Below are 27937 nucleotides of genomic sequence, written 5' to 3' on the forward strand. Positions count from 1 at the left end.
ATATGTTAGAACCAGTGTGACTAAATGGACTCAAATGAGAATATAGTGAATGAGAGACGGCCACTGAGGGTGACATACCACATCAGCCGAAAAGTGTACAATGAAGAAGAATTCCAACAAGATCATGACCAGAAGATTTATGCCACACCCACCAGGGAATTTGATACCCCTCCAACGAGGCGGAAAATCCAGTGCAGGTATTGTAAACTGGGACTCCTATCCCTTTGAAGATTACCATTGACACTTTATAAGTGAGCAGCAAAAGCACTGAACCCAATAGATCTCTATTTCCTGTATATATTAGAAATGTTAGCACTATTTATAAGCTGTGCCTGCAGAGCTTACACCATGAATAAAACACACACATGCATAGTTAAACTGAGCTATGTGGAAAAGAGCCCTTTTATTGGAATGGATAAACATAAGGATACATGTAAGGATCCCAGAACTCCTCTTGAAGCAAAAAAAAAAAAAAAATGCAATGGAATGCAGAAAGCACCCTGGTGGTTGAATCCTTTGCATCTGATATCTATTCCTCTTCCTGCCTGCAGAGCTAAACTTGCCCAGGGAGTGGCCCAAGGAAAGGAAAGCAATGAAATGGCATGGATAAGGACTAGATCAATAGTGGCAGGTGATGAATTCCAAGACCAACATCAGACCATTTAAAAACTCTGCCTACAAATGGCCCCATGGCTCAAAAGGCCCATCACCGCCGCTGAAGCTCCTACTGCTTCATTCTGCAGTTGCCAGTCGCTCACCTCCCTTCCTCCCTACAGATGTATTGTGAGCTAAGAGAAGTTGCTGGGGAAGGAGGACACATAGGATTCAATTCATATCTAAAGCCAAATGTATCAAATTCACACTTTCCGAAACAATATGAGAACTGAAGCAGAGCCATTCTTCCTAAAGTTGCACGCCTCTGAATTTTGTGATGCAGTTCTCCAACTAAACAATATTTACAAAAATGCACCTTAGGGGAAAATGTGTATAAGAATCAATATGTTAGTAAAATAGCATACCAAAATCCATTATATTAGCTGCAGTTTCCACTAATGTGTATATTAGTTGAAACTGCAGGCCAAAATGTGTTTATTAGGGTAAATTTCGCACAATTTAAAAAATATTCATTTTCCAGAAAAACTGATGCACATTTTGCGGGGGGGGGGGAATCTTAAATTTCACATATACACTTATGGAGTCAGAACTGTCAGTGTCATCTCAATGAAGATGTCAACCTAGTGTGTGGTAGCTGTGAAAAAAGCAAATTCCTGTTGATAACCTATTGATGGTGTGATTGTATTTGGAGTACTGTGTACAGTTCTGGTTCCCTCACCCCTAAAAGGATACTGTAGAACTGGAAAAGGTTCAGAAAGGGGCAACCAAAATATTCAAGGGATAGAGCAGCTCCTTCCACCCCCACCCCTCAAAATTAAGTTTGAGGATTTTTAGTTTAGAGAAATGGCAAGTAGGAGGAGACAAGACTGAGGTGCGTAACATTATGCATTGTGTGGGGAAGTGGAGGAAGAAAGGTTTTTCTCCCTCTCTCATAACACTAGAACTTATGGACATCCCAAGAAGCCAGTTGTTGGCAGATTCAAGGAAAACAAAAGAAAGTACTTCTTCACACAGGGCATTGTTAAACTATGGAATTCACTCCCATAAGAGGCAGTGATGGCCACCAACTTGGATGGCTTTAAAAGAGGATTAGAGAAATTCATGGGGGAATTCATCAGAGGCTGTTGTTGTTGTTCAATCGTTCAGTCATGTCTGACTCTTTGTGACCCCATGGACCAGAGCACGCCAGGCACCCCTATCCTCCACTGCCTCCCGCAGTTTGGCCAAACTCATGCCAGTCGCTTCAAGAACACTGTCATCTTCCAGCGTCATAACTTTTATATGCCTGTTGAATTTGTCCATGGAGTTTTCTTGGCAGGGATACTGGAGTGGCTTGCCAGTTCCTTCTCCAGGTGGATCACATTTAGTCTAAACTCTCCGCTATGACCTGTCCATCTTGGGTGGCCCTGCATGGCATAGCTCATAACTTTCCTGAGTTATTCAAGCCCCTTCGCCACGACAAGGCAGTGATCCATGAAGGAGTATCAGAGGCTACTAACCATGAATTCCAGTTGCTGCAAACCAGAGGAGAGTGCTCTTGTGCTTGGGTCCTGCTTGTTGGTTTCCTACAGTCATCTGGTTGGCCACTGTGAGAACAGGATACTGAACTGGTAGATGAGCCAATGGCCTGATCCAGCAGGTTCTTCTTTTGTTCTTACAACGTTTATGTGTTCAGAATTTCTGTCTCCTGGAATGAAACCCTCACATTTTGTTTTATTTTTGCAAACATGGGTGTAAAATTGATATTAAGCTTAACACAATTTAAAGCAGGCATAGGCAAACTCGGCCCTCCAGATGTTTTGGGACTACAACTCCCATGATCCCTTACCACTGGTCCTGTTAGCTAGCGATCATGGGAGTTGTAGCCCCAAAACATCTGGAGGGCCGAGTTTGCCAGGGCCTGATTTAAAGGCACCAGGTATATTGCCATATGTCACCAAACATAAATGAAAGCACAGGGCTAAGAAGTATTAATCCACAAAGGTGTTGATTTAGTTAGTGGAGAAAGTCATCCAATTAATGAGTTGCAAAGCTTTTTCTTAGAAACAGCACAGTTCAATTTGTTTCAGATTCTCGTGGGTACTCTTCCGGAAGTTCATTCTCAATGTGTTTCCCTTTCTAAACTGGCTTTGTTCATATCGTGTCACTGAATGGATTTTAGGAGACATACATGCTGGCATAAATGTAGGGATGGTGCAGATTTTTCAAGGTAAACAAGCTGTCTTTATTCTTTATTTTTAGTTCTCTCCCCTTTCCCTTAGGAAATATTTAAGAGTTTCCACCCTTGGATAACACAAGCTTAAAACATATTAGGGCTAGGGTACATAGCTGTCAACTTTTCCCTTTTTTTAAAGGGAAATTCCCTTATTCCAAATAGGATTCCTTGCAAGAAAAGGGAAAAGTTGACAGCTATGCTGGGATGGTGAAACTGGGGTTCCCCAAATGTTGCTAGACTCCTGCTCCTATCTGCCCCAGGCAACACAGCCAATGGTCAGGGGTGATGGGAGCTTGGTCCAAAAACATCTGGAAGATTGAAGGCTCTCCATCCCTACCCTGGAGTACCCCTTATGCAGGACTGGTCTGCCCATGAGGCAAGGGGGATCGGTTACCACAAGGTGGCAGGCTCCATACAGCTGGGAGGGGCACTGCTGGTGCCAGCATGTGGTTGTTGTCACCACCACACACCCTCTTCACACCCATGCACCTGCCACACACTACCTGCTCCTCTCCAGCTTTCTTTGAATACCTGGGCAGAGGAGGAGGGGCATTTTCAGTTTTGCCTGGAGCAGCAAAACATCCTGGGCCACTGGCCAGCCCTGCGCTTACTTTACTCCAGAGGAGAAGTAGTCCTCTATTTGGCAAACTGTTCCCTCTGCCAGAAAATATGGGAGCTAGAGAATCTTCTCCTTTACCGCTCCTCGACTCCTAGGTGATAAGGGGAGTCATTAAACGTTGTGCTACTTATAATTTTATTTGTGTACGGCTGACCGAGAAAGCCAAGCCTAGAGGGAGGGCGGATCAATACCATAAGCACATCCAACATGTCTTTAAAGCACCTGACTTCCCTTCAAAGAATTTTGCAAACTGTGGTTTTCCCATCAAACAGCTACAGTACAATTCCCAATGCCCTAAAGAAATCACAGTCCCCAGGCTTTTTTGGCCATGTGCTTTTAATGTGCATTAGCTGTGCTTTAAAAGTATGGTGAAAGAGAGGCCAAAGAGAATCAGGAGGGAGAAGAAGTGGTCTTTGAAGGCCAAAAGAAGACCTTACTTTAATTGCCCAACTAGGAAACCTGCCAGGGAAGTTTCTTTATTCACTTATAGAGGGCATGGTTGCACTTACATTGGAACTACAGCATACACGGAGGGGAGGGGAGGTTCCTTAATTCAAATTAGAATCACCCCTTGCACTGAAATTAGCCTTAAGGAAAAACTCCTATTGAGACCATTGTAAAGCACTTTGTGCACAGAAAAGTGCTATAAGAGTAATTTATCACTTATACTAGGCTTGGCTTGCTTCCAATACTTAATGAACTGTCTGCTTTGACACAATCCGTCTGATACTTTTGATACATTATTTGTAAAACATATTCTTCCAGGGCTGTCAGGAATAGTGATAACCGGACTACCACTACCAGTTATCAATAGTTTTTATTCTTCATTTTGCTGCTCTCTAGCATATGTCATATTTGGAACTTCACGTCATATGTCCATTGGTGAGTACTGTTCTGCCCGGCTATTTCAGTCTTCTAGGGAATGTACTGTTTGCCAACAGAGATTGTAAACTTTGTTTTTTTTAATCTTGGGGTCATATCCATGTGGATAGGAGGTTCTTTGCTCCAGCAGAGGCTTCTATCAGTAGAAGGAGGAAGGAGGAGATTTTTGCTGATGGCCCCTCCTCTCTGAAGCCCTCCACTACCAAACTTGCTCCAAAGAATTAGCTGACGCTTTAGCACAGTGTGGGAGGTGGTGTGGGGGATTGCAGTGGGACAGGAAATTGGGAGAAATTGCCTCCCTCCCCATTTTGTTGATAGAAATCTCTGCTGAATCACAAGGGCCTTTGATCTGCATGAGTAATACCATTAGATATTACCCTATGTCTTCTGACATAACATATCATCTTCTGTTTCATTTTAATTTATTGGTAATAAATATTTCACTCACAAGTCACCAAGCCCCTTAAATATCAGCTGTCTTGTTTTTACTGAAGTGTTGTTTAATCTCTTTTCTGCTAAAATCTGTAACACGTGAAAAGGTTTGCACAGATATTCAAAACAGTTTAATAATGTGTCAAAATGGATTTTTCTCTTCATCTTCAAGATTGATAAATTACATGCCATTACCATATGGAAATGTATTCATATCTGTGTCTTCGCCTGTTTGTGGGGAGTGATGCACGTCCTCTTCTTTGACAATGTGTAATGGGCCATCCCGTGTAGAGTGGGCTAGTGGATGACTCAGACTGAGGCCTAGGAAAGCTCTGCTTAAACTGCCTGGCATGGCAGAGGAGAGTAGGAAGTATGTTGGAAGGAGAACCACATTACCACCTTCTCTCTGACCCTGAATGAACAACACCAGCTCCAGGTTTAGTGAGGCCCTTGAGCAAGCTGGTCTTAGCAGGCTTTCTTCCTGACTGGGCCCACTTCCACTTTACTGCTGCCACCAATTCTCATTCACTTGTCCTCTCCCTTTGGGCCCCGTTACAATGCAGCCAGGTGAATGGAGAATACTGCTCCTTGCTCCTCCTGCCAATGTTCACTTGCGTAGGGGAGACAGGAAAAAGAACATCAAGGAGATTGAGCAACAGAAGCAGGGCCAAGTGGGGTATCTTCTGGGATGTAGGCTTCTGCAGGTGTCCAACAATGCCAACCCTGGACAGCAGCCCTGTAGAGCCAGGAAGGGGAACTTCTTGTCTATGAGCTGAATACAGCCCTCTGGGCCTCTCTAACCAGCCTTCAGGAATCTTCCCTAGGCCAGACCACTCACTGGCCCTGTTCTGTGTACTCTCAATTTTTGCCTAGCTGGCATATGTCCTAGAACTCTGATGATGCCTCTTCCTTGCCTACGCAGACAGGTAAATGTGTGTGAAACGTCCAGCTGTTGAAGGGTTGTAATGTGGCTTACTGTACCAAGTTAAGAGTGGCATCCATTGTTCAGTCCACTTTTGTCTGTCCCTGCCCACCATAGGTGTGTGGCCCCTGGAAGGCTTCCCATAAGGGAATGTGGTCCCTGGGCTGAAAAGTGTTTCCCCGTCTTGCTGTAATGGAGCAAGGTTAAAGCTCTGACATCTTGGCAGCCCAGGGCAGTCACATACCGTAGACACAGACTGGCTGTCCTTATACCTTCTGTGCAGGCCAGAACAGTGGGGGTCCAATTGGCATGGGCCAACAATTTTGAGGGCACCTACTCAAATCCCCCCAGAGAGGCAAAGAGGGGATTGAAATGGGGCCTACATTTCCCATCTGGTCTGGGCCTGTTACCAGCTTTGCACAGCCCTGCTACTGTGAAACCTATCGATAGACATTTTATGCCTTGAGGTCCCTGGTGGAAAAGTGGGATACAAATTTAATTTTAAACGTGGTTGTTGGAATTGCTTTGTTTTTAGCTTTTGGTTTTCTCCTGCTGATGGTAACAGGTTCTTTCAGCATTTTGAATGCAATGGTGGCAAATTTTCAGAACACCCTTGATCTCAACTTAAGAATGCCACTTAACGGAACTGTGGCCAACTTCTCAGATGCAGCGTTTATGGTCAATTATATGGAAGTATTAACTTACACTGCATCTACGACCTTTTTGGTTGGGATTATACAGGTAGGAAACACACTTGATTATTGGTTATCATTTCTGAAATGTTACATTTTTCTGCAGAAAGCTTTCCATTCCTTAAAACTGGTTTGTAAAATTAACGATTGAAATAGCATATGGCTTCAATACCAGTACATTGGGCAGTTTCAATGTTGTAAGTAACTTCCCCCAAATAACCATATTTCCCTTCCCATGTTCCATACATACATTTTATATTGTACGAGAAGAGGCTATGCATGCCTAGGTCTGTCCTTGCTACCAGGAAAGGTGCCACAATTGGGATTCCAGATCCCAAATAGAGTTGTATGAATATAGAACACATTCTCACACTCCACCCCCTGTGAAGAGGATATGGACAAGAAAAGCAAGTATGGTCCCTCTTCACTCTTGATCAAGTAGGTGGGAAACATGAGAACGGGGCTTATGGTCAGGAAATACACTAACATTAGCTGAGTATTAGATTATATAGATATATTGTGCAGATACTTTAAATAGGTGACCATTTTCCAGTGCCTTCGTGTTTCTCCTTAGAACTTAAACCAGGGATCGGCAACTTGGTGCCTGCAGAAGCACATGCACCCACAGATGCCCTTCCCTGGCACTTACAGGGTCTTTGGTCCCCCACCATGCTGAAATTATATTGATTCCAACTGTTTGTCTCATTTGCAAATGTGCCTACTTTAGGGTTGGAGTTAAGAGCAGGGCGGGGTGTGGGTGTGAGTGAGATTTAGAATTATAAGGGAGGGGGGAAGTAGGTCTGAGGATCGGGAAGGGGGGGGCAATAGTATCCAAGGTTAGATAGAAAGAGGTTGCTGCAAAGTGTGGGGGATGGCAACAATAGACTTACTTCAGGCAACTGAAAGGGTGGACTAATTTGGAGACTGCCCAGAACAGTCTCTTCCTGCCTTCCTTGCAGAATGGACAGCTGGAAAAATGCCTGTCTTCCCCTAACTCTAAGCAAGTAATATGGCAAGCTTTTATAAGTAGGCTTGGCATTGCGGAAAGTTGGGGTGTACAACTGGGTCTTAAAGGTGCCGCCATTTTCTTTATTTGCCTCTCTTCCTTTTAGCTGCTCTTATGCTGCATTGGCTTGGGATTTGTCACAACATATCTGTCAGAAAGTCTCATCAATGCTTACCTCACTGCAGCAGCACTACACGTTATTATCTCCCAGTTCTCCTTCATTTTTGGGATTGTAATTGACTTCCATTCAGGACCCTTGGCATTTTTTTACGTGAGTAAATCCAGCCTTTACTCAAAGCTAATCCTGTTTCTTGGCAGGGGACAGGGAGATCAGTTTAAGAAGTTGCAAGCAGAAAGTTGTAAGCCACTAGTTAAAATGTCTGTGAATTGCTTTCTCCCCCCCTTCCCTCCTTTTTGCAAGTGTATCAGTTCCCTCCAGATGCTTCCCTTACATCTCCCTCATGCTTTGGATGTAGGAATGGGGGGAGGAATTGTTTCACTTCCCATTTAAAGGTAAATCTACCTACCTATGTGGGTGGTGCTGTGGGTTAAACCACAGAGCCTAGGGCTTGCTGATCAGAAGGTCGGCAGTTTGAATCCCCGCGATGGGGTGAGCTCCCGTTACTCGGTCCCAGCTCCTGCCCACCTAGCAGTTGGAAAGCACGTCAAAGTGCAAGTAGATAAATAGGTACCGCTGTGGCGGGAAGGTAAACGGCATTTCCATGCACTGCTCTGGTTCGCCAGAAGCGGCTTTGTCATGCTGGCCACATGACCCAGAAGCTGTACGCCAGCTCCCTCGGCCAGTAACGTGAGATGAGCGCCGCAACCCCAGAGTCGGACACGACTGGACCTAACAGTCAGGGGTCCCTTTACCTTTACCTTACCTAATCAAAGGAATTGATTCACTTCCCATTTAAAGGCAAATCTACCTAATCAAAGGAATTGATTCACTTCTCATTTAAAGGCAAATCTACCTAATTTGCCATTATATGCCCTGCACAGACTTACACAATTTTGCTAGAGTGTTTGAACATTCCCAGTGCATTTACTTGTGTAGAAATGTATGTGTGACTGAGGACTATGATTTTTGCATCTGATGTAAAGTCTGGATGCACACAGGGGCTGTATGCACAGTCTAATGACACTGCATAAATGGGAATTAGCAGTTAGGGATCCCACTTGCTTTTTATTTTTTTAACTTGGGTAATTTCTTTTGGACAATTCCATCTGAAAGTATTGGAGCACCACCAAGTCCCATTGCTCCCAAGGTGGACCTACTTTATATAATTCAAAGTGTGCATTTACAGAAGTTGTGCATGATAGCTGCTCCAGGTTGTGGGCAGATGGATAACCTTTCTTGAGCCTTTAAAAACAGGATTTTAAAAAATCCTGAAGCAATATGGGTTCAGCTTGCAGAAAAGAAGTTTCTGACTAAACATTCGGAATAACTTTCTGGCAATAAGGTAAAGGTAAAAGGTAAAGGACCCCTGGACAGTTAAGTCCAGTCAAAGGTGACTATGGGATTGCAGTGCTCATCTCGCTTTCAGGCCAAGGGAGCTGCTGTTTGTCCACAGACAGTTTTCTGGGTCATGTGACCAGCATGACTAAATTGCTACTGGCGCACAGAGGACCACGACGAGTTCCAGAGCGCGCAGAAACACCGTTTACCTTCCCGCTGCAGCGGTACCTATTTATCTACTTGCACTGGCATGCTTTCAAACTGCTAGGTTGGCAGGAGCTGGAACAGAGCAACGGGAGCTCACCCTGTCACGGGGATTTGAACCACTGACCTTCTGATCAGCAAGCCCAAGAGGCTCAGTGGTTTAGACCAGAGTACCAAGAGCTGTTCAGCAGTGAAACAGACTACCTCAGAAAGTGGTGGACTCTCCTTCATTGGAGGTTTTTAAGCAGAGATTAGATGGCCATCTGTCGGGGATTCTTTAGCTGTGATTCCTGCATTGCTGGGGGTTGGACTAGATTAGGGTCCATTCCAACTCTACAATTATTTGATGGATTGAGAGAGAGAGAGAGAGAGAGAGAGAGAGAGAGAGAGAGAGAAACAATTTAGTAGCTCTTAGATCGCCCTGTAAAGGGATCTGCAGGATTGCAGATTCTGAAGTGGACACATAATCCAATCTAGAACATAACCCACCTAGATCAAATCATTTGAGTCTGCTTTCAAATCTGAGTTCTGCAAATTTCTTCCCCATCCCTGGTTGTGGGACACATGAATGATGAATACAGATTTCTTCTGTTGTAATATACAGAAATGTATAGCAATGTTGTGAAGAAAGCATACTTGCCTGCAATTGCTATATTTTGTGTGTACATGTTAATGATTTTCCATACTACTGAATTTGATTTCCATGCTACTGAATTAATTAACCCTTATAAAAATTCCTTCTGCTGAGTATTTTCTTTTCCCCTCAGAACTTGGTGTATTATTGCATGGGCCTCCCAAAAGCTAATTCCACCAGTATACTGCTCTTCTTGCTATGTGTACTAATGCTGAGAGTCAGCAAATGCATTAAGATAACTTACAAACATAGTCCCGTTGAGTTTCCTATGGAGCTTCTTTTGGTAGGTACCTTACATTCTTTGAATAAGAAATATGTTATGCCTCACAGACAGTCATTTCCTCACAAGATGGAAAATAACCTGAGTGGTGTTTTAAGCACAGAACCTGTCCAAGGAACAATATCCATGAACCTTTGTATTATCTTTAGGCTTTAGTATAGAGAGGAGAGGTTCACCAAGTAAATTCAGCTTCTCTAAGGCTGAAATCCTAGGCACACGTACGGAGCAATTGAAACTACCAGATCTGCTGGCTGGGAGGGGTCAGGATAAGGAGGACACACCAACATAAAATGTGCATGCTGTTAGAACCACATCCTCACACTAATGGAGAGCATGATGGGAACAAGAGATGCCTGTGAAGAGGCAGAAGAGAGTTAAAAAATGGGGTGTGCTAAGGATGCATAAAATGTGGATATGCATATTTGTACGCATGGATACAGATTTAGAAATAGCCACTATAATTTAAATACAGTACATGTCATCCTATTGAGGAAGGTTGTGAACAGGCGGCCAATATGCCTGCTCAGTTGGCTATCCAGGTACATTCAAGGCTCCTGCTTTCCTTTCTTAAGGTTCTTTATCTCTAAAATCTGACCAGATATCTCTTCAGATAGAGGACTGTCCTCTGTAAAATGGACACACATGGCGACCCTAACAGGGAAGGTGAAATGGTATTCCTGAGAAATTTCAAACTTTAATCAGAGCATGATGCAGGAATTGTAGGGATGCGTTTCTAATTACTTGGTTAGTATTTTGTTACCTCCTCCAAGGTGGATAGGTAGGTAGATATTATACATTGTACATAAAAACAAATAAATTATAATCTGTTGGATAATTTCACTTTCTTTTGCAGATTATTGTATTTACCATACTTTCCACCCACACCCATATGTACGCTGAATCCAGTATGGGAGTTTTTTCAATGGCCCCCCAGAGGTTGGTAATCTATAACTTAATATATTGCTTTATTAAGTACTCTCTGTTGGGAGAGAGGCAGGGGAAATGTGCCCTTGTTAATTCTCCTCAACCTTCCAGCAGCTTTCAATACCAAAGCTCTAGGACCACCTCTCTCCATATGAACCTCAAGTTCCTGCAAGCATCATCTGAGGTTGCTCTTTGTGTGCCTCCTCTATAAGAGGTCCAGAGGGTTGCAACACGGGGGTGGGCCTTTTCGGCAGCAGCTTCCCATTTGTGGAATGCTCTCCACAGGGAGGATAGACTTGGGCCTTCATTATACACCTTTAGACAACATGTGAAAAGGTTCCTCTTCAACCAAGCCTTTGGCTGATTAACATGTTTGTGGGAGGGGAGGAAGGGGGGCGGATTTTTGTTTTGTTCTGTTCTTGCTTTTATTACATACTTTGTGTTTTTATATTGTATTTTATGCTGTGAACCACCCTGAGATCTGCTGATTAAGGGCAGCATACAAATTTAATTAATAATTAAGAATAAGAATAATGGTCTCTGATCACTGAAAATAGTTTTGTGCCCCTAGAGTCAGTCATGTTCATGCACCATCAGTCATCATGAAACCTGTACAGTGGTACCTTGGGTTAGAGATGCTTCGGGTTACAGACGCTTCAGGTTACAGACTCCACTAACCCAGAAATAGTACCTCGGGTTAAGAACTTTGCTTCAGGATGAGAACAGAAATCGTGTGGTGGCAGCACGGCAGCAGCGGGAGGCCCCATTAGCTAAAGTGGTACCTCAGGTTAAGAACAGTTTCAGGTTAAGAACAGACCCCCAGAACAAATTAAGTTCTTAACCCGAGGTACCACTGTGTTTATTGTGGTGCTCCCTCTCCAACAGCACTGGGTCACCAGGCTAGTTTCTGTTAAAAGTTACTTTATGTTTATTTTATTGATTTTTTAAAATTGCAGATTTATTTTAAAAAGCAAACAGAGAGGAAACCCCCCCCCAAAAAAAGAATAGGAAAAACGAAAGCAAAATTGTCAGCTCACCTTCACAGTGCAATAAACATCAGTACATACATCTTAATTTACACATACAGATCAAGACAATATATGTCATTCAAATGTCTGAATAGATATCCAGATAAAGTCGACATTTATAGAACATGCGTTCAAATGCAACAAGGGCATTAAGGTCTGTTTTATAGTAGATGGTGAGTATTTATCCCAGGCCTGAAGTACAAGTTGGTTAGTGACTACAAGAGCTCATAAAATCCATATTTTTTTTTGTCCTTCCATTAGTCCCCATACTACAGACTATAATTTGAAAGTACACTAGCACCTGCTAATATAAAGGATTTTGCTGATACAAGATCAATACAGATGGCAACTTCAGGCCGAAACGGAGAAATCACTGGACAAGCCCACTTCATATGCCTCAATAAGACATTTCTATCATTACACCTCCAGTTATTTCGTGCTTAAAAGATTTGTGCCCCATGTTTTGGCAAAAGCTTCCAAGTTAGCTAACAATAAAATGATTTCATTGCAGCATTCAAGGTTTAGCTCATTATTCTCACTACAGACATCTCCACCTGGTAGTAAAGGTGTTTGTGTTTAAACAGAAAGAAGAAATCCTGTACCTAAGTAAAGCTACAAGGCATTATCTTCAGCAGAGTTCTCAGGAATGTTCATTGAAAAATGAAAAAGGCACTCAGAATCTTTCTTATTTCAGATTTCTGCATCCTACATTACCTGACTTTTCAAACCTGAAAAAGATTTTATTGCACGCTTCATCCCTGGCCATAGTGAGCTATTTTCTTCTCATTTTTGTGGCAAAGAAGTATGGAAATATTCACAACTATCACATCAGACACACTCAGGTATAAGTTCAATGTCATATGCCAGAAACTTTGAGAAGATTTTGTTGCTCAGGGAGATTAAAGCAATGAGGATTAAGTATAATTTCCTGTAGTTTTGCAGGATGACTGCAGAAAGGATGCAGATCTCTAGTTATTACTAGCTCTCTAAGCAAGCTGTGGTGCACACTGGGACATGTTACATGATAATTATAGAATTCATTCACCAGTGTTTGTTTGTTTGTTTGATTGATTGATTAATTTGGTCCTCAAGGCAACTCACAATCAAGGCTATTAGAAAGGTTTCAAGCAGAAGGCACAGCAGATAAAACCATAAAAAGTAGCATGTCCCCAAAAAAGGTGGGATTACATTAAATGCTTGGGTAAATTGGATAGTTTTCACTGTTCCCATGAACAATTTTACCTATGCATTCTCCTTTAAGATTTGTAAATGCATCATACTTCAAAAGAAATTATTTTTACCATTGTAATCTGATTGTGATTAATTTTTATTTACCTCCTACAGGACTTGATGGCAATTGGGCTATGCAATGTCACCAGTTCATTTTTTAAAAGTTTTGCTGTCAGTTGTGCTCTTTCTACAACTGTTATTCAGGAGAAGACAGGTGGAAAAACTCAGGTGTGTTGGTTGATTGTTGAAACCCACCGTTTCTTTTAAACCTCAGTTAATAGGGTGGGCAATCCAAAGCATGTTTAACCAGAAACAAGCTCTACTGAGTTCAATGGAAGTCTTAGTAGGGTTATTGATGAGGGCTTATTTTTTCCTCTGTGAAATGTGGAACTAAAATAGCTTCAGAGCCAACATGTATTGATTTTACATAATCCTATTTAAAATGGAGTGTGGATGTTATTTATTTAATGAAAACAGGGCTTCTTGAGAACTACTTTGCTGTATCTTGACATTTTATTTTAGCTTCTTGTATATTGAGAAGTTCTAGTATTGCCTATGTTACTTATATGAAAGGTTTTGGTTGCCTTGAGAGCACAGCCACAGGAACACATGTTTTTATTATTTATGAAAGTACTTTGTACTTTGGGTTTTGTTCCTAAAGGGGGTTTCCAAGGTGGCTTACTATCCCTGGCCCTTAATGGGGTAACTGAGCCCCTGAAAGACCATTTTGGACTCACAGCTGTCCATGGAGGCACGGGTCAATTCTGTGTCCAGGGCAGCTGTCTGCCAGCTCCATCTGGTATGCAGGCTGAGACCCTACCTGCCTGCAGACTGTCTTGCCAGAGTGGTGCATGCTCTAGTTATCTCTTGCTTGGACTAATGCAGCACACTCTACATGGGGCTACTTTGAAGGTGACCTGGAAACTGCAACTAATCCAGAATGCCGCAGTTAGACTGGTGACTGGGAGTGGTGGCTGAGACCATATAACACCAGTCCTGAAAGACCTACATTGGCTCCCAGTACATTTCCAAGCACAATTCAAAGTGTTATTGCTGATCTTTAAAGCCCTAAACGGCCTCAGCCCAGAATACCTGAAGGAGCGTCTCCATCCCCATCGCTCAGCCTGAACACTGAGGTCCTCCAAGAGTTTTCTGCTGGTTCCCTCACTGCGAGAAGCAGTATCGGGAGGTTTTTAATGTTTGATTTTTTTTTTTTAAGGTATGCTATAAGCCACCCAGAGTGGCTGGGGAAACCCAACCAAATGGGTGGGGTATAAATAATAAAACATTATTAAACAACTAAAGAAAAGAATCCAAAACAGGTGAGATTAAAATATACTAATAGCATGGTGAAATAAAAATGTTCACCTGAAAGACAGCAAAGAAGAGACCTTGACATGGAGTTTCACAATTGTAGTAACACCATCAAAAAGGTCCTGTCGCTTGTTCTTGCCAGCTACACCTCTCTTGGATACCTTATTTCCTATATCCTAGTGCCAGATAGTTTCAGACTTTATATGTAATAGTCAACAGCACCTTGAATTGGTCCCAGAAGCAAATTGGTTAACTACTGTATGTGATAGGTGAAATTGGCACATCATAATTTTGCTTTTTGAAGCTTCTGCTATAGATCCAAGGCTCTATACTATTACATTTTTATCAAATTAATAAAATACCTATCCACACAAACTGAAATGTCAAGGTTTTAATCTCCATTGAAGTCACAATTTTGAATGTGTTCTCAGTAAGATGGACTGTTGTACCTGATGAAAACTTTTATTTTTTAAACCACTGAACTCAACACTGGGGCATCAGTACCAGAACACATTTTAATGCAGTATTTATTTTTAATTAGCTTGCAGCTCTCATTGGAGTTTCCTTAATGTTGGCAGTTGTGTTAAAGCTGGGGACCTACTTCCAGTACCTTCCTAATGTAAGTTAATGTGAAATGCTATTTCAGTAAACATTGATTCCACACCTTTGACATATTTCTATTGTATTCTATTACATAAAAGGCACATCTTTTGGCCATGCAAATGTTAGCGCATTCAATGTGTCATGGTTTTGAGGCTATAGGGAAGGTGGTTGTAGCAGACGGCAGAATCAAACAAGCAAGACATGGTCTTTCAGGACCCTGGACAGAGCACCATGGAAGGCACTGGCTCCAACATTCACACACACACACACACACACACACACACACACACACTGGTGAGCAGATTGCTGAGGCCCTATGAAGTTGGCAGGGACTTCCTTACTGTTTGCCCACCTCCATTATAAAAGGGCCTCTGTTGGCTCCTACAGCATGGGGAAGGTGTGAACTGCACTGAGACTGTCTTCTGAGTCTGTGGAGTCTGGCAAAGTCGCATCTTCTGACCTTAAAGATCCTGGAGTGGGGGAGCGGCGGCTTCTCCATGCTTTTCTGTGACCTTGCAAGTGACTGAGAGACTGTAGAGCTGCAATGCTTCCTTTAATAGCTCTTTGGGTCTGTTTCTACCACATGTAGGGAGAAGCAACTCAAGGGATTGTTGGTATCTCCTGGGATAGTACTATCTTTCCACCTTGGGCAGAACTAAGTTAGTGGAAATACCACCTCTGAAATTACCTGAAAGTGGTAGGAGAATTATAATATGTACACATAATGGTAGAGGCTTTTGAGTTATGCAATATGATATATTGATATAGCATTGACTTGCTAAACAAATAAAACTGTTCCTACAAAGCCATTTAAAATGACCTGTATATCCTTGGCAAAAGAATAGCCAGTTGTTGTTTTTCCACAGGCTGTTGTGGCTGCTATTGTACTGGTCAACATGTTCCCATTTCTTGAAAAATTTATGGATATCCCTTTCTTGTGGAGGCAAGATAAATATGATTTTGTAAGTGTCGCATGATCCACATGGGGTTGGAGAGGGGAATTAAATGGGGTATCACCTAATGTTACACCACGGCAGCAGAGGTGCAGTGCCAGTGTAGATGTGCTGTCACACATATATTTGCATATACTGTTCTCATCATAGCTACCAGCATGAGTCTGACCAAACTGCGGGAGGCAGTGGAAGACAGGAGTGCCTGGCGTGCTCTGGTCCATGGGATCACGAAAAGTGGGACATGACTAAACGACTAAACAACAACAACAACTGCTGCTTACGATGATTTGGGGATCCAACTAGACAAATTGACAGAGAACTGTTGTCAGATCTCAACATCTCTTTAAAAACAACAACACAGCCATGGGGTGTCCCAGTGTAGATCTGGACCATGGAACTGTGGGAGCTGTAACTCTTCCCCCTTGTGACATTTTCCTCAATGCAAATAAAGCTTAGAGGTGTATGTAAGTTTTTCCCTGTTGTGTTAAGTAACCACCTCCCAACCAGGAAGCTGTGGTTTAAGGGCTTCCTCCAAACCAGTATATCAAACCAAGATGGGATGCTGGTTTTGGACATCATGGGAAACTGGTTTAAAATGCTAGGATAGCTTTGTTGAAGCTGTCCACGGGAGGAGGGGTGAGGAGGGAGCACATAGGCACACTATTTGTTCTTGGATCAATTATTGTTTATTAAACCAAGACTGTCACGACTCTGTAATGTTAACAGCGCATAGATCATTTCGAAGTTCTAGTAGTTTTGAGAACTGGACCCTAAATTCAAACATGAAATCTTCATGGTTTAAATAACCAGTACTTCAGATTTTTTTATTCTTTATATACCAAAAATGGCAGAGGGGTGCCTTGTCACATTGACGCTGTACTTTGTTTTATCTTCAACTTTGTCCCTGCTAAGTAGCTTATATTGCCCCTATTTCATTTTTCCTTAAAGGGAATTTGGATTGTGACCTTTCTGTCTGTAATCTGTCTTGGTCTGGATATTGGCTTGGGAATTTCTATGGGATTTGCCTTCTTCATAATAAGTGTGCGGTCACACAGGTACTGTCTCCTATGGTAGTGTTGTATTATAGGGCTACAGGCGAGTGTGTGCGGAGAAGGGGAATTATATTGTTGCCAGAGTATATTAGAAAAGTGTCTATAACATAGCTGTCAAGTTTTCCCTTTTTTAAAGGGAAATTCCCTTATTCCGAATAGGATTCCTCGCAAGAAAAGGGAAAAGTTGACAACTATGGTCTAGAACGATGAATTCTATGGGAAGGGGCCACTACTAAGGAGACTGTTGTGATAATTACAAAGAATAGTAGCTGGGTTGTGACATTCTCCATATACTGATGTCAGTTGTGACAACCTAACAGGATTATTGAAAAGAAAAGAGGAGGATCAAGAGTAGCCAGTAGGGTGCCACCACAAAACCTTCCTCCCGGCAGCATCAGCACTGCTACTTGCCGGGATGGTGAGGGTGCAGGGGCTCAGCTATACCAGGATGTGCTAATTGCTGCATTGGCAGAGTCAATCCAGTGCTCCTGTTGGTGCACCTATGCTGGCCTGACTTTACCAACAGCCTGCCTCACACCATCCTGGTAAGCAGTAGTGATGCTGCTAAAGGGAGGCTGGATCTGCAGTGGCACTACACCAAAAGCTCTTGAGGAGAAGTATATCCCATAAATTTAAAGTTAGCAAGTATATGAATTAGATAGAATTAGATATAATATATAACTATCATTTAATTAGTTAATTAAAAGTGCCTTCTCTAACTTCCTTAGCTCATTTGTGGCCTCACTCAAGGCATACAACAAATTCTACAATTCAAGTTTACTGGCCATGAAATATTATAATGAGTAAAGAAGCAGAGGAGAAGTAAGCAGAGTACAAATTGAACTATAACACAAACTTAGTATCCAGCTGGTCTCACCCTTGAGCAAGCCATGAAGTTCAAATAATATGCCTGGAATGTGCATTGTTCTTCAATGTAAATTGTTCTTCAATGCAAAGACTAGTAAAATCCCCACACCATATTTTGGGGTAGCAGGGTGGTGGAAGAGAGAGCCCAAGCAATTGGGGCTTGAGACAGCATGAGCAAGGTCACATATGCTATAAACCTTTGGAGATGGGTGCTTTGGGCAATAATTGCTTTGCCCAAATTGGGAAAGATGCATAACTTGAAAGAATCTCTTCTTGGGTTCCAGTCAGATAGACTTAACTAAAGAGAAAACACTATCATGTATTTGTGGTGCTTGCAATGATTTTGAGCAATGATCTAAGGAAAACAGTGAGTGGGTGGAGTGGCAGGAGTTTCTGCAAGCCAACTAGGGAAAAAATCCTCACTGTTTTCTTTGATCTGCGCATGGCAAGGGCATAGAGAGAAAGATGATAAAACACCTTCCCTACAGATGTAACTGATGCCCATACAATTTGTAGTCTGGCACTGAGCCTGGAGTAACAATATTGTATGTATTTTTATGGAGAGACATACTGCACATTTGACTAAATGCTCTGTTTCCATACTACTATTAGGATCAGATTTTACCTGCTCTTTTCTTATCCACTCTCCATAGAGAGTCTTGAAAGTAAAAAAAAAGATAATTCAAGGGGAACTTGTGACCATTCCATTCTTTAAAACTACATTCAAAGTTGGATAGTTGTCTGTGGCTGTCATGGTTTCTTTCCTTGGCTAAAGGTTTGGCTCTACTCAGTTTTTAAGAAGGCAATCTAACTTAACATTTTGTTTCAGAATGAAGATGTTGACACTGGGTCAGATTCCAAACACCAATATTTATCGCAGTTTTTCTGACTATCCTGAGGTAAGGGTGAGAGGGAATAAATATTCTTTGCTGTAACCAGTCCCCTTCACTAGCACACTAGCAGCTGACGCATCAGGTTGAATTAATTCCAGGAATGGTGTTGTGTATAATTACAACCTTTATGACTCGTAATGAAGAGCCATACTTGAAAAGACAGTGTTGCAGGAACCCCATCCCTGAAAAATATACAGCATAGTGATCCTTCTGACAGGATTTAATTAACAACTATAGATTGGTGACCCTGACATCAGCAATGAAAGCAGATTTGTAGCATAAATATTGTGTTATGTACTCTGTTCAATCTTTGCATGGTCCAAATGTTGTTTTGTATGTCTGGCTTCCTCTGGTATTAGATCATACCAAAAGTGCAAATGATTCTTCTTTGCAAGGTGCCAGTTTATTAGCAAATAATCTCAATAAAAATGTGAATTATGTAGCCAAATGGTGTCATCCATGCACAAAAGAAAGGTGTTGCTAGGACTGGGAAAAGTTTGTGGAGATAAAAATTAATCCATGGAGGAGGAGGGAAACCCAAAAACAGTTCTGCTGTGATTCTGCATACTTAGTGGGCAATGAATGCTGATGGACTCTTGGGGCTACAGAGGAATGGTAAACTGTATTCTGAAAAAGAGCACAGCAGGAATCCTGAACAGGAGCACTGCACACTGCAACATTTTGTTGCAGGTTCCACTAAGAAAGACTTAAATTTTATTTCTCTTTTTAGGCTATAGAGATTCAGGGGGTGAAAATGTTCCAGTGCTGTGCCTCCATTTCAACTGCAAATATGAAACATTTCAAATCCTATATTTTACATAAGGTAAATGGTGCCGTCCAAATGATTATCATAGAATCATAGAGTTGGAAGAGACCACAAGGGCCATCCAGTCCAACCCCCTGCCAAGCAGGAAAAGATAAAGAAGGATCTTTATCAGATAAAGATCCTTCCAAAATTGCACTTTTCTAAATTTTGAGATGCAGTTCTCCTGTAGTGTGCACAAAAGTGCATATACCGGTACTAGGGCAAATTGTGCATAGAATACACATATTAGTGAAAATAATATACAAAAATGCATTCTATTAGAGAACGTTGCTTTGCAAAAATGTGTATATCGGGCAAAGCTGCATACCAAAGTGTGTATTAGGAGAATCATACTAAATGCTTATGAATTTTAATGAGGACTTTAACAACAAAAACCACAAACAGATGTGGCAATGTGGAGAACCAAATTTAAAATTGGGAAAAGGAAAAACTGAAATTGACAGGTTTGCCCTCTCTACTCAGAACCTCTGCAGTAGACAAAGCTGGCCATATATGATAAGCTATCCTTATTTCTGTTTCAGATGGACCTGAAGGCTGTGCCACTTGATGAACATGAAATGAGAGCATTGATGTCAGTCAGTATGTCTAGCGTTAGACAGAAAAAGGATTTAAATTGTACCTGTGTTTGTGAGCCACCTGAAGCATTACCCAGGGTGAGATATTTCTTTCTTTCTTTGTTTTTACATAGAACCCTCTTAGAATTCCCATACAGGTGTCACTTAGACAATTGCTTCCACCTTGCCTAAATCAAAAGCCCACACCTGCCTGGTGTATACATCTACACATCACTCAATGAAAAATACCTAAGCTCCATTTATCAGTTTATATAAAACATGGCATTCCTTAGGGCCAAACTAGATGTTCAGTGGAGGAATACGTGAAGAAGAGGTGCCTATTCTATGCTGTGCTTACATGATTTTCTCCAAGTGTAATTGAGCTAATGGCCTCTAATGCAACCAGACCTCTATTCCCTTGCTGTAGTTGTGGAAGGTGGTCCCACTGTGAGCCATAGAAAAGGCTTTTTGTTGTTGACGCTTCAGTGCAAGCAGAAACCCTCTATGCAGCACATGAATACTGTGCATGTAATAGGGAAGGGAATGAAACTTCTTTTCAATACCTTCTTCTCCCTTAGGTCAACAGAGTGGGTTTTCCATTCCCTTTATAAATGCACCGAGGTTTTTATTTTATGCATGTAGACATTTGAGCTTTGCAAACCTACAGCACTCAAACCTATGTGTCAGAATGAAAAATCCACTTTAGTTTTTCCATCCAACACCTGGATCAGAATTCCTTTTGAAAATCACCCCACAGTAAATGGGACAGGGTCAGGTGCTCAGAATTTCTCATCCAGTTCACTGTTTCCATTGAAATAATTGGGGCTGCCTGCTTGACCTTAAACTCAATGCAATGGTGTTTTTACAAAGATAGTTTCTAAAATTAATATGCTTTTGATAGCACTAAGAGGCATGATTATCAGTGCCTCCCTATGCACATCCACTCAGCAGCATGACTCAATGAGTTCAGTGAAATTTGTGTGTAGGATTGCAGCTTAAATTGTGAATGGCAGAATTCTTGGGTGCGTGAAGGTTCTTCTTGTTTAAGCCAGCCTATAGTTACTGTTATGTACTGAGCTTGGATCCTAGAACAATAGGCAGGTAGGATCCTATAAGGCAGCAACTTGATTGGTCTTCAGGAGCCGCCCAATCCGGCTCCAGGAGGAAGTGAATCAGCAACCTGATTGGCTTGCAGGAACAGCCCAATCAGGCTCCAGGAGGGGAGCTGAATCAGCCAATCACACAGGACCCATTGTGTAAATAATGTATATATAGCCAGAGGTTTTGGGGGGAAACGGACTCACCGTTGACCATGAGCTGAAATAAAGAGCATGAAATCAACTCTCAACTCCGAGTATATTTCACTTACATATCTTTGTAACACAACCATCTACATAGTTTTCTTAAACGTATTTTAACAGGAGAAAGGAAAAATGCATAAATGAAGCTGAGTATTGTCCTACCATGCTCTAGAACCTCATCTCTCCTGTGTTTCCAGGTACCTTACACAGAGAAACTTCTAAGGCGGGTTCGTACAGCTAATGAGATATCATCTGCTTCTTCTTTGGCATTAATACGCTGGTCAAGAATTGAGAGCAGATACCCTTCTGAGATTCATTACATAGAAAGGGAAACGGGACAGGAGTATGTAAAGAGAAAAGAAGATCTCAACAGGTTATGGTTTTGCTCAGACCCTCCTGTCACGAGATCCACAACTCATTTGCACCCACTTGAATCAGAGACGTCCACTTATATGATCCACACCATTATTTTAGATTTCAGTATGGTGCACTTTGTTGATCTACAAGCTTCCTATTTATTACGAGAGGTAAGTTGCCTGAATTATTGCAGCTTAGTGGTTTTTATTTTGCTATTATTGTTGTTGTTGTTCAGTCATTCAGTCGTGTCCGACTCTTCGTGACCCCATGGACCAGAGCATGCCAGGCACGCCTATCTTTCACTGCCTCTCGCAGTTTCGCCAAACTCATGTTAGTATATTTTGCTATAGTATTCATTTAAACCAGTGCTCTCTTGCGCTCACGCTCTTATTTTTAAAGAAAGACAAAGGCCATATATATATATGGACATGAACACGTTATACCCAACATGGCTACCTACCTGTAACGTTATACGAGAGTAGAAGCAAGATTAGCTTCAAGCAATGTGACAAAACTAGGTTTTAGGAGAAACTAGATTGATTCAGATAGCCAGTTTCCTACCCATAATGGTGGGGGGATATTTTTAAAAAATAGCTTTTCACCAAATACGCCATATAATCCCATACATATTAGAAGACGAGACAAAACAATGGATACACCTAGAAAGGGACACAATTGAGAATATCTGCACCACAGCATACCCACTCCTCCCAAACAAACTAAGGAAAATCCCCACAACACTTAATAGATACACACAAACCATGTTCAAAGCATGGAAAGCAGAAACAGGCAAACTATCCCCAACCCCATCCCCACTAATTCCTCTGACCTACCACCCACTATTCCACAAAGCAGCACAAAACCTCCAAACCAAAACCTGGCAATCCAAAGGACTATATCGCCTAATAGACTTTTACAAAAACAACAAACCTCTGTCAAAACAAGAAATACAGGACAAACTAGAAGACACCCAAATGCCCTGGTTAACACAACACCAATTACATGCCATATTACACAATCCAACAATAAAATCAGCAGCAACCAGACCCCTGACAACCTTTGAAAACCTCATCCTAATGACAAAGGGAAGCGATAGAGGGCTGGTATCCGCAATTTATAAAATACTACTCAAAAATCCCACGAACACCCTAGACACAATCAAAAAACAATGGGAGGATGACATAGGATACGAAATCAACCCCACCCAATGGACCAGAATGTGGTCTAAACCCCCCTTTAAATCCATATCAACAAAAAGAAGAGAACTCACCCTAAAACTAACCTACAGATGGTATCTAACGCCTAGAAAATTAGCGCTAATACGCCCAGGAACCTCACCAAATTGCTGGAGAGGGTGCACCTCCACAGGCACATACTTCCACATGTGGTGGGAGTGCCCCAAAATCCAAACATTCTGGACAACAACCACACGAGAAATATGTAAAATAACCAAGCAAGTGTTAGAAATCACCCCAGAATTGATCTTGCTAAACATCTTCCAAGACAATAATGCCCACTTACAACACAAAGAACTTATAACCCATCTACTCTCAGCATCCAGAAACATCATAACCAGACACTGGAAAGACCTGTCAGGAGTAAACATGGGCCAATGGTACCAAGTAGTATGGGAAACAGCCCTACTAGAAAAACTAACCAGTAAGCTGAAACTGACACGGGGACAAACTGAAGAAGACACCTTCACCCCGGTATGGTTCCCCTTCATCACATACACAGCCCAACAAGACAATGACAAAAATCTACCAACAGCATACAAATCAATATGGCTAACCTGACCCAAAATACCCACCAACCCCACTCGCACAGGAAACCGAAGATCACCACAGCCAACCACAAACGAACAACCACATCCCAAGCCAACTCCGACCTCTCTCACCGCCAAACGAGCACAAGCAAACAACAGAGAACCTACATAACAATGCTGACACCAAACCCTACTCATATCAAGTAAAAAAGAAACACAGTCACCCCACCCCACCTACCTCCTGCCCCACCCACCTCTTCCCCCCTTCCCCCTCTTTCTTTTCTAATGTCTCACCAACACTGACTTATAAAAATGTTATATGGAAAAACTTGAGAGAGACATTGTACTACCTTTGAAAATCCTTAATAAAAATAATTTAAAAAAATAAAATAAACAACCAATGCAATACAAAAAATGTGATAATAAAACATAACTTTAAAAAATAGCTTTTCAGTTACTTAAAGGAGGATTGATGTGCATTATGATCCTGCCACACATTTAAGTCCCAAGCCCACTTACATTCAGCAGGTGAGTTTTCAGGCTTGCAGGAAATGTCTTGGTAGCCAAATGTTTGTTAAGTTTCTTAAGAATTGAATTATGTATAAATGCCAATTACAAAAAAAAAGATGTTGGGAAAACCGAGAGCATAACTTGGGCTTCTAGATACAAGCTAAATTGATGTTTGCCAAAAATGTTAGGATGTCAACCTGCCTGGATTAAGGATGAGAGGAAGGATTAAAGAACAAAAGAACCCCAAACATTAAGAACCACACTGGTGGTCAGATCAGATTAAGAACGTAACTGAGTCAGAAGAGTAAAAAAAAACTCCACAAAACTGAAAAAGCAAGTACAGTCATATTAGCATGAAACATTGCAAATGAACGTCCTAAAGCTTAAGAATTGGAAACAACAAAAGGTACTAAAGAGGGGTTGAAAGAAGTTACGTCATCAAAGCAATAGTCATTTTGTTCAAAAGATGACTCAGAAAAGAACAAATATCACTGTGGCAAATTGCCCAACAATATACTGGTATACATTTCACTAACATAGGTTTTCATATGGACTGTAAACACTTTCCTGCTCACCTAATGGGCTACAGATTTGACCTTTCTGTTTTTTATACCTTTCCACCATTTAGCGCCCATTCATTCCTTCAGTTATTTGTATACCTGCCTTTCGTTATTTGTACACAGCCTTTCATTTTAAAAAAAATTACCAAAAGCAAGAAAAATAAAACAAAAACATCTTATCAAATGATTCCTCTGATTACTAGGAAGTAGGGATGTTTGAAGGCATCATTTTCCATTCTGCCTTGTATTCGTCACATACAGTACTGTTTTCATTCCACTGCAGTGCTTCTTACACTAAAAAAAAACAACCTACACTATTTGTCTCTCTGTCTTCTGTAGCAAAATTACTTAATGTACATAATTTATGCATAAATTATGCTGTCTATGTTATGCCACCCCATTGCAGAGGAAACACAATGCCAAGCGGAGGGAGGAATGTAATGTAAAAATAAACATATTGTTTGCTGGGCTGATTTCCATTCTGGATGTGGGACAAATAAGCGAACAATGGCAATTTCTGCTCCCACTCCTGGTTTTGTTGGAATTCTCCAACATCCCTACTAGGAAGGGAGCAGTTTGCATCCCCCATCAGGGCTCTGAATTAGGTGGAGAAGTTTGAACTTCTCTGCCCACCCCTGCACCATTTCTGCTTTAAATTGTTTTGGTGTATGTTTACTGTTGCCAATATTGGTGGCATGCCAGGAACATTTGCTTGGGAGGCGGAATCAGGCCCCAGAACCAGGAGTTAGTCACCCCTGATCTAGAGAGTGAAAACATCACCCATTTTAATACATTGTTTCCCTTCTACAGCTGTGTCATGCATTTCAGAATATTGGTATCACAATCCTGATAGCTGCCTGCCATCGTAAGTATAGTCACTGCACTTTTAAAATTAGCAATTTTGGATATTGTTTGTACGATTAATGCTGTTGTAAAGCCACATCTTTTAATCATGCTGTTTTGTGTATTATTATTCTTTCTTTTTTAAATCTTATAGCCACTGTAATAAGGACCTTTGAAAAGCATGATTTTTTTGACCAGCGTGTTACTAAAGCACGGTTCTTTCCAACCTTACACGACGCAGTACTCTATGCAGTGGAGCCAGAACTCTTGGAAGAGACTGTGCCAGTAGAACCTAGTATTAACCTGCCTGAGGAAGTGTTGGCTGAAGTAACTCTAAATGAGGAAAAGGTATAATAGTTGGTTGAGACCCATGATCAATGTAATGACCTGACAAATGCTAATCCAGAAAAGCAGTCTGATCATTTCAACTAGGAGTTATATAAATGATTTGTTTCAGTGACTTTTTCAGCAGTAAAAGATCTTTCCAGTAGCATAGAACATTCTGTCTGTTTCCTGCCATAGGGAATCAGTCCCAAATATTTTGCTGCTAGGGAAAAAAATACTCCCCCTTTGTCCTTTACTAACACCTAAATTGTGAGTACTATGTGAAATGCACAAGTGTCAGGGATCCCTGTTAACTAGTGTAATTTTTTGAGGGGGGGGGGATGCCCTGAGAGCAGCCTCCATATGGTCTGTTGGCCCAGGCTGAATCTGACACAAAAGTTTAACCAGGCTGGGAGTAATATGCCTGAGGCAACAACCAGCTGATTGTCAAACCTCCCTTCTCCTGTGCAGGTGGGTGTGGTTTGGCTAATACAGCCTTATGGGCCAAATGGGGAGGCATAGTGGGTCCTACTTAGCCCACAGGCCTGGGTTTCCTCACTCTTGCTTTAGAAATAGTATCTTCTCCCTGGGACCTCACATTTAATTTTTCCGTGCATTTTGGAAGACCAGGGGGCTAACACATGTAGTCACATAATGTTCTGAAGCCTATAAATACCAGCAGCATTGTTTCCCATTGTCCCTGTGATCATGATGTTCAATATTAGTATGGTGCCCAAGGCTGGCCGTGCCATTCACCATCAGATAAAATGAAGTTCTAATATCAGTTGATGCTGTGGGTGGAGAGAAGTTGTACAAGTGGAATGAGTGTGCACTCGGAAAGTAAGATTTAGCTGCCAGCACAACCAGCCCCTCCCTGTGCATGGAATGGGAATGGGAAGGTGTCATCTTATCCTTTGCCTTGGGCTGCAAAGCGTATTGGCCTGACCCTGCTGCTGCTAGCCAGCTGCCGCAGCCTGATAACTCCTCCCTCCTGTGCACATGAAATACTATTGGAAACACTTGGACTAACAGTTCTTGAAATAGCATAGTCACATCCAAATGTAACTAAATGCATGGGCTAAATCTATGAGTCAGGACTTCACTGCTTGTCCTGACCCCAATATCACCAATGATTGGTCGTGCTGGTTGGGGTTAATGAGAACTGGAGTCCAAAATCATCTGTAGCATGACCGCTTCCCCACCCATTGTGGTTATTTTACTGGTTTCCCCTTCCTCCACCCCCACCCATTCTTGAGCCCTGCCTGGAAGGGGACATATTCAGGGCAGAAAGTGCTTCTGGGCATCAAGCTAGTCTGAGAAGAATATCATAAAATCAGCCTTTAGGAATCAAGCTGCCTGCTTACTCTGCAGTGCCCAAAGAGAACCCAAGAGATTTGGACTAATATGCAGTTAGTAGGGCACAGATTAGCCATTGTATCAACAGGAGTTATTTCTAAGTAAGTGTGAAAAAGATGGTAGCTTTCAGAAATTCCCTCCTCTCTGAAGGTTGCATGTGGTCTTTTAACTGGACAGATTGAGCATCTTTATTTTAGTTTGCTAAATTGCAAGTTTGTGGAGTTATGGCTTTCTGCAACTGTGCATGGGCATTGGGACTCCTACGAATATATAAGATGTAGTACCTTTTTGGCAACCAATTAGATGGACCAGCAACATTAACTGGGAATGAATATATATATATATATATATATATATATATATATATATATATATATATATGCGTTGTGCATTTTTGTGTGTTTCAGGATAGAAGTCAACACTCAGGGAGGAGTCCTCATTCAGATAGGAGGAGCATGCAGTCCAATGGGAACAGAGAAACTACCTCAATCAAAAGTGTACAGAGCGAAACTTACATTGATGAGCCCATATCAGATCTTTTCCGCACTTATTCTCTCCAGAGTGATATAGAGCCACTCCCTCAGCTTGAAACATCTCCCATTGAGGAAGATGAAGATGATCAAGACTGGGATGGAAAATGGAAATATAACAGTGATGTCTAAATTATGAGATCTATTAGAATTAGCTACATTAAAAAATGGTGCATAAGTGACATGA

The 27937-nt window shown here is 41.7% G+C and overlaps 1 protein-coding gene across 2 annotated transcripts; it reads left to right on the forward strand.

Annotated features, from left to right (window-relative positions):
* The first annotated feature begins 13 nt into the window (after positions 1-13).
* On the forward strand, positions 14-27937 carry SLC26A8 (solute carrier family 26 member 8). 2 transcript variants are annotated; one of them, XM_033152123.1, is made up of 19 exons: positions 14-197; positions 2685-2824; positions 4215-4331; positions 6251-6426; positions 7490-7654; positions 9814-9963; positions 10814-10896; positions 12607-12754; positions 13257-13370; positions 14998-15075; positions 15926-16021; positions 16961-17067; positions 18761-18830; positions 19555-19647; positions 20172-20303; positions 21703-22032; positions 25508-25562; positions 25695-25888; positions 27628-27937. In XM_033152123.1, exons 1-19 carry the CDS (start codon positions 25-27, stop codon positions 27880-27882), a joined length of 2676 nt encoding a protein of 891 aa, XP_033008014.1. In that variant the 5' UTR covers positions 14-24; the 3' UTR covers positions 27883-27937. The 2 variants fall into 2 exon arrangements, with proteins under 2 accessions (XP_033008014.1, XP_033008013.1); XM_033152122.1 differs by lacking the exons at positions 14-197; positions 2685-2824; positions 7490-7654 and having other exon boundaries at positions 4222-4331.

This window comes from Lacerta agilis, chromosome 6, assembly GCF_009819535.1.
Source record: "Lacerta agilis isolate rLacAgi1 chromosome 6, rLacAgi1.pri, whole genome shotgun sequence".
NCBI lineage: Eukaryota > Metazoa > Chordata > Lepidosauria > Squamata > Lacertidae > Lacerta > Lacerta agilis.

Coding starts and splice junctions, on each gene's coding strand:
- SLC26A8 (XM_033152123.1), top strand. CDS start 25: ATGGACTCAAATGAGAATATAGTGAATGAGAGACGGCCACTGAGGGTG. Junction 9,964..10,813: donor TTCCTATGGAGCTTCTTTTG/GTAGGTACCTTA, acceptor TTTCTTTTGCAG/ATTATTGTATTTACCATACT. Junction 16,022..16,960: donor GGCAAGATAAATATGATTTT/GTAAGTGTCGCA, acceptor TTTTCCTTAAAG/GGAATTTGGATTGTGACCTT.